This window comes from Lissotriton vulgaris, chromosome 11 (assembly GCF_964263255.1).
Source record: "Lissotriton vulgaris chromosome 11, aLisVul1.2, whole genome shotgun sequence".
In the NCBI taxonomy this organism is placed as follows: Eukaryota; Metazoa; Chordata; class Amphibia; order Caudata; family Salamandridae; genus Lissotriton; species Lissotriton vulgaris.
In genome coordinates this window covers 429,329,513-429,346,806 of record NC_141699.1, presented here as the reverse complement: position 1 = coordinate 429,346,806, position 17,294 = coordinate 429,329,513, and the positions used below count along the sequence as shown (strand labels likewise).

At 47.2% G+C, this 17,294-nt stretch overlaps 1 protein-coding gene across 1 annotated transcript; it reads right to left on the bottom strand.

The window, feature by feature from the left end:
- Positions 1-14,793: 14,793 nt before the first annotated feature.
- Positions 14,794-16,528, bottom strand: LOC147679952 (uncharacterized). Its single transcript, XM_086942483.1, has 2 exons — positions 16,108-16,528; positions 14,794-15,833 (listed from the first exon to the last, which is right to left on the bottom strand). Exons 1-2 carry the CDS (start codon positions 16,526-16,528, stop codon positions 14,794-14,796), a joined length of 1,461 nt encoding a protein of 486 aa, XP_086798609.1.
- Between the last annotated feature and the right edge of the window lie 766 nt (positions 16,529-17,294).

The window sequence follows — 17,294 nt, the reverse complement described above, 5'->3', positions numbered from 1 at the left end:
CAGAAAACATACCAAACTCAAATATTTCTGAAAAGTAGACACCCGGGGGAGTACAGGGTAGTGTGACTTAGGTTCATCCTGGTAACTTATCTTATTCAAAGTGCCCTGCAAACCTCAGAGGCTAAAATCACACATTTTCCTCATATTTCTAAATGGGAACTCTCTCTTTGGAACCTGTGGAGACCCTTAAAATTCCCACCACCAGCATTCCCAAACTACTCCAATTAGAAACAGTACTCCACTCGTATGGGTTGGTTTAGAAAGAGAAAACAGAGGAACATATATAGGTCAAACATGGTTAATCGTCATTATTTCGCAATAGCCTTATCAAATTCATAATTTCTTTTCAATAGGCTTCCCTAGAGTTCCCAGTTGAGCTGCACATGTTGATCTTTTTCTTCCTCTCTGTGGTCATGACTGAGAGGATGGAGAGGTGGACTTGTTGGATGGCGCACATGGAGTTGTGCGTTCTATTGTGGCAAATTGTGTCGTCTGGCACAATATTATTTCTTGTCTCCATGGCACCTGACCCTGGGTATTCGGGGGGTGAACCAGTAGACATATGTCCTTCCAACATCTTGTGACTGGGAATGAGAATTGACACTCATGCAGTTCATGACACAGGTGCTTGATCTTATCTAAAAAGGTTGTTCTGAGCAAAATCTGCCTACTTTGCGTGCTGCCGCTATTCCTTTAGTTTTTGTTTCCTATTTTTAAAACTTCCTTTTTTTAACTTAATGCTTCAAAGCAGCAAAATACAAAAAATGAGCAAAAATAACAATAACATCACACAACACCTTGGCAAGATATGTGACCTCTGCATCAGTCACAAAGATAATTGCACTTGTAGGATAGAGGATCAGCATTTGAAAGTCCAGTTTCCATGAACAGCTAATTTTAACATCCTTACTTGGTGCACATGTGGAAACAGAGCCATGCTGCCCCTTCAATGCTCTCTGTAGTTGCTGTTGCTTTAATTCAGCCCAACTCAAACCAACCCATTGACTGCTTCCCACCTGCATCCAGCCCTTCACAATTGTTGTGTTGCTGATCTTGTTTCATCAGAGTCTCCTTGTTCCCCATCCACCACTCCCTCCCTGAAGCAATGAGCCTGTTATTCATATCTGTCCATCTCTCTATATCTACCATTTCATTATCATCAGTCCTGACTGCCTTCAAGCATCCCTCCTCAGTCAGCACCTGTTCTGTAATCTCTCTCAGCCATGTCTTATGTGCTGGCACTCTTGCTGAGGTCCAGTGAATGGCAATAATACACTTCTTCCCCAACACCAACTCCAATGCAGCAAACTAATACAGCATTTTGACTTCTTGAGCACTGCTTCACATCGTGTGTGAGAGGCTTTCAGGTCGCTCTGTGAAAGGTTTCCACTACCACCACCCAATAGCCTTGAAGGGTCTGCATTCCCAACACATGTGAATGAGGGTGTCACTGTCTGTATGTCCTTTAAGACAGGTCGAAAAAAAATGTATTGAGCCTCATCAGAGTCAAATAGGTCTACTGCAGTATGTGGAAATGTGATACCTTAAGCCCGGGGTTGCTAGTTCTCGTGCATAAGTTGCTTCCCATTCCTTGTCCTAGAGAGGTTTACCCAGGTCTTTCTCTCACTTCAAGCGGGCTGCCATGGGAGGCTTCACCTTGTCATCCTTTAGCACTTTGTACAATCTAGAAATCAGGCGGTGGCCCTCAATGCACTCTTGTAGTGTCTCCAATGTGGATGACATCAGAGGTGTGTCTAGGATCAACTTGAGCTGTCTCAAATTGCAGGAATTGGCCCATCCCGCACCAAAGGTCTAGCTGTCAGTCTCAATTGTTATGAATGACTCTGCTGGTTATAAATCACCCAGTGTGACACAGCCACCACTCTGCCATCTCTCTAAGGATATGGCTCACTATAGGTCTTGGAACAGTTTCAGCCAGTCCAGTCATAGTGTTCTCAAGAACAGCAACCTGCGAAGTACTCTAGTGACTGCCATGTCCCATGCAGCAGTTGCTCTGATGACCAGCTTGGGGAGTTCCATGGTCTAGTGTGTTCCCTGCATTAGATATTTAGGCAATATATCTCTTTCTACTGAGCCCCCCAGCAACATCCTTTCACAGTTTTCACTCTCATCACACCACTGTGCTATGTGTTGGAGCTGTAACCATAGATAGTACAACTCCATGGTCATTGGTGGTGGTCTGCGGACTGCCAGTCTGGTGTTCCACCGGTCATATTAGGACTATGGCGGTTGGACCGCCACAGAACCGCTGCTGCTGCCAGAGATCCAGGATCCCTGGCAGTGATGCAGTGGTCTGAGGCCCTTAATATGCTGCTGGTGCCGCTGCGGCGCCACCAAACATATTAGGAGTTTCCTCACTGCCACACTTTTCATGACAGTACGACCGCCATTAAAAGTGTGGCGGGGAGAACATAAAGAAGGACCTACAGGGCCCCCTTGTGCTTCTGAGCCATGAAGTGCATAAAGAGAGGTACATGTTGTGCCTCTTTTTGTGCATGCACCCCCATTTCCTGCAGGTAATGGGTTTGAATGTCCATACCCTGCAGTAACTGCCTTTGACACTCCCATTGCGATGCCGTGGGCAGGGGTGGCTCTAGGCTCATGGCGGCCCTGGGCAGGGAGCGTAGGTAGGGGGCCTGGAAGAGGGTGTCCGGGCGGGGCAGAGCACGGAGGCCAGTGAAGAGGGGGGGTCAGGGTGTTTGGAAGTGGAACAGACCCAGAGGCCACCAAATCCCTGCCAGGGGCCGCCACGCAACTAGTGATGCAGTAGTCTGAGGCCCTTAATATGCTGCTGGTGCCGCTGCGGCGCCACCAAACATATTAGGAGTTTCCTCACTGCCACACTTTTCATGACAGTGCGACCGCCATTAAAAGTGTGGCGGGGAGAACATAAAGAAGGACCTACAGGGCCCCCTTGTGCTTCTGAGCCATGAAGTGCATAAAGAGAGGTACATGTTGTGCCTCTCTTTGTGCATGCACCCCCATTTCCTGCAGGTAATGGGTTTGAATGTCCATACCCTGCAGTAACTGCCTTTGACACTCCCATTGCGATGCCGTGGGCAGGGGTGGCTCTAGGCTCATGGCGGCCCTGGGCAGGGAGCGTAGGTAGGGGGCCCGGAAGAGGGGGTCCGGGCGGGGCAGAGCGCGGAGGCCAGTGAAGAGGGGGGTCAGGGTGTTTGGAAGTGGAACAGACCCGGAGGCCACCAAATTCCTGCCAGGGGCCGCCACGCAACTATGTATCCATCCTCAGAGGATTATTATATTCAGGATATATATTGGCGTGGTGGCCCCTGGGCTTTGGTGGCCCTGTGCAGGTGCAGAGCTTGCACATGCCTAAGGCCGCCCCTGCCGTGGGATCACCAAAGAACTGCCCGCCAGGGTAAAAAAAGTCATACTCTGGTGGGCGGTCTTTTGTGGCTTTCTTGGTCTTGGAGTCTTTATATGTTCCTGATGGACCCTAATTCACCTATCAGCCCAGACCAGGGAGACCAGCAGTGCATCCTTTGCCTGTAATGTTGAGCGTGGGATGCAATATATCAAATTCTGTTGGGTGTACAAGGGAGGAAAACCATGTTTGACACAGGCTCTCTGCCTGTTTCGAGACTGGTTATTTATTCCAAAACTCAACCAATGCCTCCAGCCCTTCTAGCACCCTGCTCATATTGTAAGTGTATTGTTGCTCTGGTGTGTACATTATCTGAATACCAAGGAAACAAAATTAATTTGTTTCCCACCTCAATCCCACACTTGGCAACTGATCTCGAGGCGCTCTTGCTGATACAGCCATTGGGGATAAAATCATCTTGTGCTCAATAAGATACAGAATGGACAGGCTCCTAAAGCGATGTAGCTTGTGTAGTAGGATGGGGATCACCTCTGTAGGGTGAGATAAGTATATTAGGGTATCCTCTGCATACATTGACACAACATGAGTGATGCTCCCTACTGTGATCACCTAGTCCCTCATGCAGTCACAGAGTTTGATAGCAAGTGGTTCCACCACTGGGTCAAATAAAAAGGTGAAAGAGTACAACACTGTTGCATGCCTCTCTCTAAGACCCACTGCTCTGAAACGCAGCTACCCGATCATACTCTTGCTCAATAGCAACTGGCAGAGAACGGGAGAGGAGAGGCAGGGGATCACGGGGAATACAAAATAATAAATAAACACACTTACCTCCTTGCCGCTGCCACAGTTGTCCCTCATCGTCTCTCTGTGTAGAACCAGGAAGCGCATAGGTTCCCTCCTCTAAGCCAAACACAATACTGCAATGGAGGCTTGGGATTGGTCCGAGCGCCGTGGCTCAGCACTCAGACAGGTAATGGAAGGCTGGGCATGTTCCTCACCAGGCTGTGTAATGCAGCCTGGTGGGGAACATGCAAAGTGCGCATGACTGTAGCAGTCATGCCCACTTTTGGAGTGCAGCAACCACTTCTCCTCCTGGACGTCAGGAGAGTCCAGCCTCGCTTGAAAACCTGACTGATACTAAAAATAAAATGATAATAACAGAAATATCTTCTGTAATAATCATTTTATTTTTGCTTTTACACTGCTCCGAGTGCAGTGGGGCGGCGCTCCTCCGCCGTGGCGGAGGAACCACATCTGCTCTTGCTACTGGGTTTGTATAAAGTAGCTTGATTCATCCTCTAAACTTTGGTCCAAATTTTACACGTGTGTATTTAGTCATGGTCTAAGATGTCAAATAAAATTCTATGTCTAATGGAACCAGTGCTGCCTCCAAATCTTTATCTGCCATGTTGGAGTCTGCAGTGGTTCATTTGCCTGACAAGGTCAGGAATGAAACCATACTGGTCCGGTTGGGCTGCCATTGAACTGGGTCAGTCTATTTCCCAAAGTGTTAGCCAGCACCATGATATCAGTATTTAACATCGAGAGAGCTCTGTAAGAACCTAAGGTCCCTATCCCGCTTTAGCATAATCAGGAACAGGACTTTCCTCATCAAGTCTAATAGCCTGTGTTTACTATAGGCCTTATTATGAGTTTGGCAGTCCAATGGACCACCAAACCGACACTGGCAATGCGGCTACCACCGCACTGGTGTTTCGACCACCCTTTTACAAGTAGGATGTTCGGCCCGCCATGGGGCCACTGCTGCTGCCACCGGGGATCTACGATCATCAGTGGCAGTCTTACAGTGGTCTGAGGCCCCTAATATGCTGGCAGTGCTGCTGCTGCACCACCAAGCACATTAGGAGCTTCCACACTGTCACAGTTTTCATGGTGGTGAGCCTGCCACAAAAAGTGCGGCAGTGAGGTAACAAAGGAGGCCCTACAGGGCACCATGTTGCCTCTGCATCAGGGAAGGCATGCCGGAAGCACATGGTGTGCCCCCTTCTATGCATGCACCCCTAGTTCCGGCAGGGCATGGACGTGACAGTACATTGCCTGCAGGAACTGTCTTTCATGCTCCCATTGGGAGGCCTTTTTCTTAGGCACCGCAGAATGACCGCCAAAGAACTGCCTTACAGAGACAAAAAAAGTCATAATTTGGCAGGTAGTTTCTTATGGCCTTGGTGGACTAAAACCACCAAAGTCGTAATACAGCCCTCTATGCCTTGGTGGTGAGCTATTTAATCCTGTTGTTTTGCCTGATTGCATATCCTCGAGTGCTGCCAGGATTTCCTCTCTGGTGAGGTATTGCTCAAGGTCCTCTGCCATATTTCTGGTAAGGGTAGGAACCACTATTGCATCCAAGTAAGAAGTTGCCTGGTCAGCCAAGAACGGTCATTGTTTTAGTATACAGTGTCTTTGGGTACTGTAATAACGTAAGGTTTATTTCCGCCTCAGTGTTGACCAGTATCCGATCAGGGGTAGTCAAAGAAGGTATAGTAGTGGAGGGCTGCTCTCTCTTCAAGAGCAACGCGAGCCGTCTGCCCAGTCTATACCCTTCAGAATGCAACCTCTGCCTATAGTCCTGCAACACCAGCTATTCGAGCACCTTGAATATATCCCACACCCACCACTGGGCATGCACCAGGCATCACTACCCAGGGAGATTCTAGGTCATTGAGCCTGAAGTGTTGCCAAAAGAGTCTCAGCCCTGAGGAGGTCCTGCTGCAACTGCCTCCTGCTCCCATAGAGTGTGCTCATGCATTCATTTCCCATGGAGTACAAACCTTTTAAAGCATCCCCCTAACTGCTTCAGCTGCTCTGGCAGTTCAGTTACAGTCTATGTAGATTTCAATGGCATAGCCTATGCAGAGTATAAACCCCCGGCCCTGTAAGGCCTGTGTAGACAGTCGCCAAGTTGGAACGTGTGCCTGGACGCGCGTTCCCTTGGATGTCAAGAGTAAAGGAGAGTGATCCAATAAAAACGGGGAGAGGTATTTTGTGGTTACTATCTTGGGGCTAGGTCGGACGCAATCAGGAATCTAAACAGTCTGCTATATGTGTTGTGGGCAGCAGAGTGATAGTAGTACTCATGGGACAGAGGATACCTATGACACCAGATAACCATGCATCGCAAGTCCGCCCTCACCCCTCCAAGGAATTCGCCATTATAGATCTAAGGCAGTACTTAGCTTGATGTCTGTCTCATTCCTCAACTATCACACAGTTAACCCCCACCCCGAAACAGTGGCAGGTCAGCGGTAAGGGGTATAATGAAGTGTGAAAGTGTGCCTTGTTCTTGTTGTCAGTGTTGGGGACATGGGTGTTCACCAGGCAGATGTATGTTTTATCCAGTAAACGGTGTACGAAAAGGATATTGTCACTTCACATATGTGTATGAGTAGTGATGATGAAAAGGGACACCCGGAGCCTCCCACAAGAGAACCCCCTAGACTAAGACGAGTATTTAGCAACAAAGACCTGACCTCTCCACTTTCTGTGGAGTTTCCACATTTCATGATTAGGCATATGCGTCTCCTGTAGGAATGCAGTATCAATCATATACCACCTCAGAAATATGTGTACCCTACATCATTTAGTGTAGCTATTCAGCCCACAGACATTTCACATGAGAAATGTTACCACGATGTCCTTACTATCGCCAGGTGTCTTCTAAGTAAGGGGACCAAGTACTGGGCCCACGTCTCCCCTGAAATGCAGTGTGCAAGTCGCTGTTCCTTAGTTTGCCTCAGAGCTCCTGGGAAACATCTGAATGCGACTCAACCTGCTTTCTAAATGAGTGTAGTAATTGTACTTGACCTTGCTCCAGATTAGTCTTTCACAGGCTCAGTTTCTTCATGACCTGTCTTGAGGTTGGTGTTCCCCGTTCTTCCTGTTATGAGATGGCAGCTGCATCCACTTCACTTGTTAGATGTGTTGGACTCCAGACCACATGAGTATCAGATACTAACAATGTCACAGGCTACAATTGTAAAGGATGATGTTTTCGACTGGTTTAGTCCCTCAACCTCTTTGCTGATGTCAGTGGGTTAAACAGCCTTACTCACATTGGAGCTACTGTTGGTTGGAGAAAGTATTAAGAATGATGTGATGGAGGATAAATATTGATGATAATTGTCATGAATGTGATGTTACTTCTTGTTGATGCCCTAGACACCAGCTTGTATATTGGCAAGGATTCAAAAGTGGATGTGGGTACAGATGTTGATGATCCAGTTGCAGCTGTAGGGTTGGAGTTATGTTATCAGCAGTACTGTTTTTTACAACTTTCTCGCTGAGGGGGGTCACAGTTTTTCTGAAATTCCATGATGTTCCTCAGACCTGTGTATGTGTACGACATTCTTCCCAGAATTTCTAGGTATCTTCTTTAGTTGTAAGGTAAACACACTCTTCCCTGAAGTCTTAGGTGTCTTGTTGGGTGGTCTATTGTGTGCACTCTCCTCTGATGTGCCTGAAGCTTTGAAGGCGCCACTGTAGATGTTGAGGCCCATTCTTCTCCATCATCACCCCCTTTAGGGGGTCATTCTTGTGAAGCGCCAAATGGGCATGTGCGAGTTGTGAGTTCATTAGCATACCCAGTCAACACAACTCCATCATGCACGGAACATTATTTGAAGCACTTTGTATTGATAACACCTGCATCTCTTTGGTAACTGAGAGTATCATTTTAATGCTTCATATCATGTACATTCAACCTGCCCTGATAGAACAGATCAATGCGTAACAGATACAATGCCGTAAAATATATAATACTCTTCATAGACCTATTTTAGGCAAGGTATATTGCAATGCATGTTTCCAATGTATTTTTATGCATTTGCAAAACGCTATGTAGCATTTTTAATCATGACCAACATTTTGCATTCAACCTCTTTTGAACCTACAGAGCTATAGGCCTTAGGGCCAGATGTAGGAGCCCAAATACCGGTTGGTAACGGCCGAATTCGGTCGTTACCGAATGATATTTGGTGATTGGGATGTAGGAGCATCATTTTACAGAATCAGTAAATTTACTGAATGGGTAAATTTACTGATTCTGTAAAATACCGAATCGGTCATTTTACCGATTCGGTAAAACCCAGATGTAGGTGGGACTCTTCTGAGTCCCAAAGACCTTTCAGTTTCGGTATTTTACCACCCAATCCAATTGGGTGGTAAAATACCGAATTCAGGTGTGCATGCACATCTGTGCATGCACACCTGTGCAATGTAACACACAGACATGCCCTTAGGCATGTTTGTGTGCCGCATGGCACACAAGTCTGGAATTGGGGTGCTAGAGGGTGTCAAAGTGACACCCCCTGCACCCTTGCAGGATTCGGTATTTACCGATTCGGTAAATACCGAATCGGTATTGCCCATTGATTCCTATGGGCTTCATGGCCCATAGGAATCAATGGGCAATACCGATTCGGTATTTACCGAATCGGTAAATACCGAATCCTACTGATTCGGTAATTCTCAATTTGGAATTACCTACATCTCCCCCCTTCATATTTACCGACTCTTAAATACCGAATCGGTAAAATTTGGTATTTAAGAGTCGGTAAATATAAATTACCTACATCTAGCCCTAAGTTATCTGATGTGTAGGATCCATTTACTGAAACATAACATTTGTATTATGGCAAAATGTCAACATGGTACAGGACACTTGTGGAAATTGCAGCCTTCTATATCAAGTCACCAGATGGAAACAATTGTTTCAGTGTCTATGTGGCATGCATTTTGTTCAGCCCCCTAATGCACTGACCATGGTATTGTCAGGCTTTAAAAACCTACATAACCCACAGATGGCTTGGCTGTCTCCAGGCTTCCATACATTTCAAATATTATACAGAGATATGATTTTAGAATGTCAATGCAGTGCACTCAGCAGTGGTACCTTTTATCTTTTCAACCTCAAAGCCTTCACTGATGCCTTCTATTACAAATAAGCCAAGTGTGGCAAGGCCTTTTTATATTCAAGGGCCATATGTAGGTGGGCTAGTACCAGTCGGTAACGGCCGAAAATCGGTAAATTTCTGGTTACCGACCGGTATTTAGCCCTTTGCGATGTAGGAGGCTGGATTAAAGGATTTAGTAATTTACCGATTCGTTATTTTAAAGAATCAGTGAATTACCGAATCCTTAAGTCCTATATAGGGAGCACTCAAGTGAGTGCTTTTTTGGTTTAAGGATTCGTTATTTACCACCAACTACAAGTTGGTGGTAAATACCGAATACCTTTTAAAAAGCAATTTTGTACTTTTTTAAAAGTGCCATGTGGCAGACATTTATTTTATTTATTTTATGTTCTTATAGCGCGCCTGAATAAACCCCCGAAGGGGTATCTCCGCGCTTTGCAAGTGAAAGGAATACCGATTGTGCTGGTCCATGTTCAAAAGTGACTGATTAGATTAGATAGGTGTTTTAACTATTTGTGAAGAGATGGGTTTTAAGGGTTTTCCGGAAGGTTAGGTGATTGGTAATTTGTTTTAATGTCTGGGGTAGAGAGTTCCAGAGAGCAGGTCTAGTATGGGCTAGGGCACGGCCTCCCTGCCTAGATTTTTTGATTCTGGGTACATGTAATAGCTGGAGGTTACTGGAGCGTAGGGACCGCCCTGGGACATAGGGTGAGAAGACTTTTGTAAAGTACTTGGGCCGCGTACCTGACAGACCTTTGTGGATGGTACATAGGATTTTAAACTTGATGCGTTGCCGCACTGGGAGCCAGTGTAGTCTAGCCAATAGAGGGCGGGAGGGAGTCCTAGATGGAGCGTTGAGGACTAGCCTTGCCGCAATATTCTGGACTATTTGCAGTTTGTTAAGCTGTTCATCATTAGTTGATAAAAGAAGACCATTGCAATAGTCCAATCAGCTAGTGACTAATGCCTGGACCAAGGTCTTCCTGTGTCTGTCAGGTAGGTATGGAAACACCCTTCTCACCAGTCAATGGCCCTAAAGCATGTACCGGCACCTTGGTTTACATGATCTTTAAATGTAAGGGCTTGGTCTAATAGCACTCCCAGGTTTTTCACGGTCTGTTTGGGATTGGGAACAGGTCCCAGTTCCAGGGGCCACCATTCGGGGGACCATAGTGTCACTGCCTCCCCGAACAACAATACTTCCGTTTTACCTACGTTGCACTGTAGGCAGTTTTTGGCCATCCACTCTGACACTGCCCTCATTCTATCTGCAAAAGATTTTATTAGAGCAGGTGTGAAGGTTTTAAAAGGGAACAGAAGTTGGGTGTCGTCGGCATATGATACCGGGATGAACCTAAAGGATCTCACTAAGTCAGCCAGGGGGGCCACATACACATTAAATAATGTGGGGTTTAGGCATGAGCCCTGTGGCACTCCCCTGGTGAGCTCTCTAGAGATGGATTTATGGGAGCCCAACCTGACTTCTTGAGAGCAGCCTGAGAGAAAACTCTCCATCCAGGACAGAGCTACACCCCCTAAACCCACAACCCTCAGACGGCTGAGAAGCACTTCATGTGACACCGTATCAAAGGCAGCGGATAAGTCCAACAGCACCAGAATAATCGACCCCGCTCCATCCAGTGTCATCCTGATGTTGTTGGTCACTGCTAGGAGGGCTGATTCGGTGCTGTGGTTGGGCCTGAATCCAGATTGTGAGTGGTCCAGGCCCTCTGTTGCCTCGATGTAATTTGATAGGTGAGTGTTCAGGTGCTTCTCAGTCATCTTACTGATGTGTGGCAAGAGGTAGATGGGCTGCAGGTTTGAGAGATCTGTCCCTTAGGGCATGTATGTGCGTAACATGTGCACACATGTACGATTCAGGGGTGCAACAGGGTGTCAATGTGACACCCAGCCACCCTTGAATAGGCTCCCCCTATTCCTGATTCGGTTTTTACCGTATCGGTAACAGTGAATGGCTTCCCATTCATTCCTATGTGCCTCCAGGCCCATAGGAATGAATGGGAAGATATTCCTTATTACCAATTCGGTAAATACCGAATCGGTAATAAAGAATATTACAGAATCGGTAAAATTTACCGATTGTTTACCTACATTCTATTTACTGATTCTTAAATACTGAATCGATAAAATTCAGTATTTAGGAATCGGTAAATAAAAATTACCTATATCTGGCCCCAAAGGTTTTAAACGCATATGCTATAGGAGTCCTCCACTGTTGTCATGGGCTATATCTTGTTTTGTAGCCTGCCACATACCCTACATTTATGATGATTATCTCTTGATTAACTTCCTCCAATTCACAAGGAAAGGATGACACTGCATTCACTTGCCTAGTGATTTCTTGCCAAACATAAGTTCGAATATTTGGTGATGTTTTCAGCGTTAGGTGACTCAAAAGACCACCTTTATGCTAAAATATACCAAAGGCAAGTGCCTCAAGCTCTGGGTCAGAAAATTGGTACTGGCGCTGCAAGGTGTGGTCTATGATGTCGATTTGTTATCTTTCTGTCACATAGGATGAATTCTATGGAAGGATGGATGTGTATTCTGTCACCATACTCTTATTCTTCCTTCAGTAAACAAAAATGCCTGCCTCCTTCCTTCACTGAGTGCTCTGTTCTCTCGATGTGATTATTTCCGCTCTTTCCGACTCCAGAAGCTGTTATAGGCCAGATTGAAACCTGTTATCAGTAATATACTGATGGTCAGTGTACCAAGAGCTCTGTGGCCATTTCCTGTTTGTGCCATTTATCACATAAAAATGTGTGGCATGCGGTAAATATCCCACCTCATAAAATTAGCACATGCAATTTTTAACAGGTGCGATATTTATCACACATGAATGTTATTGCACTTGTTAAATGCAAATGTCGCGTGGTGCGATAAAAACTCACAATGGAGCGAAAATGTCACTGTAGTGTCAGTATTTATCAAGTGTGAAAATTAATGAGACTCATAAGAGCATAAGCCAATAAATGAAGCTACATTATTTTGATGCATTCTATTAATCAGTAGTTTCTTGGCTTTAGTTGAAGCTTTTTAAAAAACAGCTGTATAATTCACAGTTTTGTGTTTTACCCTCACCTATTACCCCACCTCTGGTAGGAGTTTCGGGTGTTCTGAGGGAGTTATAAACAATGCAGATCCGGGTCTACCTATGGGCAACCCTCTCCTGAAATCATAATGACGTCACACACAAGAATATGTGATAGGCAAGAAGCCTCGAGAATCTGTTACACTTTCAGGAGGAAAAAGAAAAAGGCGTAAAAAACGTCCTTGCTGCATGAAGGTTTCCAAGGATGGAAGAAAGCCAGGATTCAGGAATCCAACAGTGGAATTCTTCTGGATTGAAGCTTGAGGATCAACAAGAAGAGGGAGCGTGGAAACAGCGGAGGAACAGAGCTTTGTTGCAACATTCTCTCCAACTAGACGGAAGCCATTATTTATCAAATGAACGGGAAAAGGCAATGAGATCAAATATCAAATGACAGGCACCATGATGAATTGAGGAAAAACAAGATGATACAAAGGAAGAGATGGCTATGATGGGAAAGGAAAAGAAAGAAGGAAAACCTGAACTCGACTAGCTGCAGAGCAGCTTTTAAAGGCAGCTGCAAACTCTCATTCAGGTGATTGCCAATTTGGAGCTGGTGGGACAAGGAGAAGCAACCAAGAGACCAAGGGCCCGATGTAGGTAGGCCGTTACCGATCGGTAACGGCCGAAAATACCGATTTACGGCCCTTACCGATCGGTATCCAGCCATCGAGATGTAGGGCAATGAAAATCGGCCAAATCGGTAAATATACCGAATCGGAATGGCTACCGAATCGGACATAATCCGATTCAGACATACCCGATTCGGTAACAGAAGGAATCGGTAACATACCGATTCGATAAAAATACCGATTCGGTACATGTACCGAATCGGTAGTGACACCGAATCGGAAAAAATACCGAATCGGTCCATGTATCGAATCGGTAGAGACAGCAATTCGGAAAAATTCCGATTCGGATAACCTACCGATTCGGTAGAGTTACCGAATCGGTAAATCTCCGAATCGGACAGAGAGAGAGATGTAGGGAAGCACAGAAATACCGATTTTGGCTCAAAATCGGTATTTCAAAATCGGTATTTACCATGGATTACAATCAGGTGGTAACCACCTTCAACCTATAAAAATAGACCCACAATGCATTGCAACTTGCAGGATGGCTGCTTTTTATGTCATTGCAAGGCGGCTACGGCTACAGCAGGAAGGAGAGAGGGAATGGCAAAGAGAGGAACAGGTCTACAGACAGAGGATCACCCTGTTCATGCTCACAGAGGCAGAGATCCTACAGAGGTACAGGCTGGACTCAGACACCATTCTGGAGCACATCAGGGATCTCAAACCACTGTTGGACCACCCCACCCCAAGGGCACACACCATCCAAGCGCACGTGCAGGTGCTATGCAGCCTACACCTGCTTGCGTCTGGCAGCTATCAAAGTGGAGTAGCTGCGGTAGGAGGGGTGACCCAGAGCAGCCTTTCAAGATTTTTCCACAAATTCCTTGACACCATGATACACAGGATGGACCAATACATCTCTTTCCCTGCAACCCACGCAGAACTGGTACAAACAAAAGCTGACTTTTACCAGATGGCACAATTTCCCCGAATCATTGGCTGTATAGATGGCACGCACATTCCGATTTGCCCCCCTGCTGACAGAGAATACATATACCGCAATAGGAAGTCTACGCACACCATCAATGTGCAGGTGATCTGCAATGCGAAGTGCACCATCACAGACCTGGTCGCAAAAACCCACGACTCCTACATTTTTCAACAGAGCGGCATCTATGCACGGCTGACGGCTGGCGAATTTGGTGAAGGATACCTCCTAGGTGAGACACATCATCAGACCCCCATAACACAAAGTAGCTAAGTCAAATACATGTATGCATGTGAGTAATGTTACCCCTTTTCCTTCTAGGCGACAGTGCATATGCCCTCCGCTCATTCATACTCACCCCCTACCTCAACCCCTCTACACCCAGCCAAAGGAGGTATAACCGGGCCCACAAAAGCACAAGGAATGTAGTTGAACGGACCTTTGGCATCTGGAAAAGCAGATTCAGATGCTTGCACAAGAGTGGAGGTGCAAGGCAGTATACCCCCATCACCTGCTGCAAGATCATAGCTGTCTGTGCAATGTTGCACAACCTTGCGGTGAAGAAGGGCACTGAGGTGGAGTTGTCAGACTACGAGGACCATGACGACGACGTCGCTGTGCCACAAACACAACCTGCTGGGGTGTCTACGCCAAGTGATGGCAGATACAGACGTGAGGAGATTACAGAAAACTATTTCTGAGTGAGTACAGATGCACAGACAGGTCAATGGATGTTAGGAAATTAAATATTTAATAATGTTGCAACAACGTTACTGCACTGATGTGCAACAAAAGAAAATGTAAACAAAAAGTTGTTAAATGTCAATTGTCCGGGTTGCCTCACCCGCCCTGCCAAGCTTATTTTTGCTGCGCTTAGCAGCCCCACTGGGATGTGCCTCTCCCCCTTCGGCATGTCCAGCAGCCTCAGCAGAGCGCCTGCTGCTCCGGCGCGGCTCTGACACTGCGCTGGCCGGGCTGCTGCGGCTGCTGCTGTCCCCAGCCTCGCCCAGGTCCAGGGCTGGATTGCCAACAGTGTTTGAAATTATAAGTGCCTCCATGGCGGTCGTAATGCGGGCCATGCCCCTAGTGACCTCAGCCGTGTTCTGTGTCAGGCTGGCCTCCATATTAGCCCCACGTTGGCATAGCTGGGCGGTAGCAGCAGCAAGGCGGTTGATTGCCCTATTATGCATCCGTGCATCCCTTCGGCGAGAGTGCTCGTGGTCATCCAGCTTGGTGCAGAGCTGCGTCTCGGCAGTGGTCATTCGGCCAAGACCTGTAGCAATGTCCTTATTGCTTTCTACAAAAGCCTTAAACCCCTGCGCCATCTCTCCCATCTGCAGGTTATGCAGCCGCAACTGGCGCTGGCAGGCCATGATGGATTTCGCCTGCATCCGCTGGATCTTTACCATACTGCCCTCCAGCCCTACAAACCCGCTGCCCTCCTGTGCTGGAAGTGCACTGCTTGATGATGTTCGCCTCCGGGGATTGCTGCTGCCCTGCTGCGTGGGCTGGGGTGCCACAGGTGTTACTGTGTTGCCAGCTGGGGCCTGACCCGCTGCTCCCTCGATGGGGTTCACTGGAGCTACAATAATACTCCTGGCAGGAGATGTGGCAGGTGCAGGGTGGCTCTGTGATGGAGAGTTATATGGGGAGAACTGCAATGGGGGCGTGCCAGATAGTCGGGGGGAGTGTAGAAATGTGAGGGAATGTCCTAGGTCCTCCTCATTTTCAAGGGCACTGGTGTTCTCATCCGCCTCCTCCTCCTGTGCTGCTTGACTGGTGCTTGGCCCTGCCACCGCACTGGCAGATGGGGCTGGTGCTTCAGTAGCTCCTGCTCCTCCGCCTGATGGTGCCCCTAGGTATAAATAAGCATTTGTGAATTGCGTGCTGATGTATTACAGTCACTACAATTAAAGCATTGCACATATCATTTCAAATACTATGATTCAGTTTCACAGTTCTTTTCATTATGCTTCTGCACTGGCATTTGTGCCTAGTTCTGCTGACTACATTTACCATGATGCATTTCTCATGTCTGTTGGTAGCAGTACTGGGCTGGGGTTTGGCTGTGCATTGGGTCTGAAGGGGAGGTGTCTGGTAGGGTGTGTCATGATGCGCATGCTTCTTACCTTTAGCTGTAGCTCTGGCTGAGCTATCCAGGTCCCCAACTCCAAGCACACTCTCCCTCTCGATGGTAGTCGCCACTAGTTCCTCCAGGTCAGTGAGGGGTGGCGCCGGGTTCCTGCCTCCACCAGTAAGTCCAGCTTGCCTCTGCAGCTCTGCCAGTTTGCGCTTTGTGAGGCTGCGGATATCATAGAACCTCTTCTTGAGGTCGTCAAGGCTCCTGGGGGTGACACCGACAGCGTTGACTTTCTCCCCTATTTCGGTCCACAGCCTCTTCTTCGTGCTCTCATGTACAGTGAGGGACATCCTCCCAAAGAGCTGCCTGTGTACCCTCACCACCTCCTCCACCAACACTTGCAGCTCCATGGTGCTGAATTTTGGTTTCCTCTTGTGCCCAGCCTTCTGGCTCTCAGTGCTGCTAGCCATGTTTAGTGCTCTGGATCCTGCTTCCACTGCTGCTCACTGTGAATGCTCAGCTCAGGCTGCCTCTCCAGAAAGTTCTTATTGAGCTGCACCTGCCTGGGTAGCCACTCCCTGCTAGGGTGGGGGAGGGTGGTTCCACCTCATTGGCTGTTGTCTTTGGTTTCAGTTTGACTTGCTTGCCGATTCGGCATTCACCGATTCGGTATTTACCGATTCGGATTTTACCGATTCGGATCTTTCCGATTCGGTAAATACCGATTCGGTATTTACAATGCGTTCCTATGGGCCTTTTGGCCATGGGGGTGTATTGCGATTACCGATTTGGTATTTGCCGAATCGGTTGTAGCCGATTCGGTAAATTCAGATTCGGTGAATGCCGATTCGGTACGTATCGATTCACAATACCGAATACTACCGAATCGGTATTTTTCCGATTTTTTTTATCTACATCTCATTTTCCGATTTCAAAATACCGATTCGGTGCGATTCAGTATTTTGAAATCGGAAAATGCGTATTACCTACATCGGGCCCCAAGAGCTCGCGAGTAGGCAGCTCTAGCTGAGTGAGACTCACAGCTGCAGGCTCTTTGCAGCATCTCATGACACCCTGGATTAGCAGGACATTGCATGATGCCACGGATCACAGACACCGAAAAAGTAGGGCACCGCAGTCACATCAGGGTGTTGCTCCTGTGCCCAGTCTGCTGGAGTGGGTGTTATGGCAAATTGTAATATGTCCCCTCTTTCCACAACATTACCAGTATGTCTG

Excerpts from the sequence above, each read along its gene's own strand:
- LOC147679952 (XM_086942483.1), bottom strand. The coding sequence starts at position 16,528 with ATGGCTAGCAGCACTGAGAGCCAGAAGGCTGGGCACAAGAGGAAACCA. Across the intron at positions 15,834-16,107 it reads AGCCAGAGCTACAGCTAAAG|GGGCACCATCAGGCGGAGGA; the intron begins GTAAGAAGCATG and ends ATTTATACCTAG.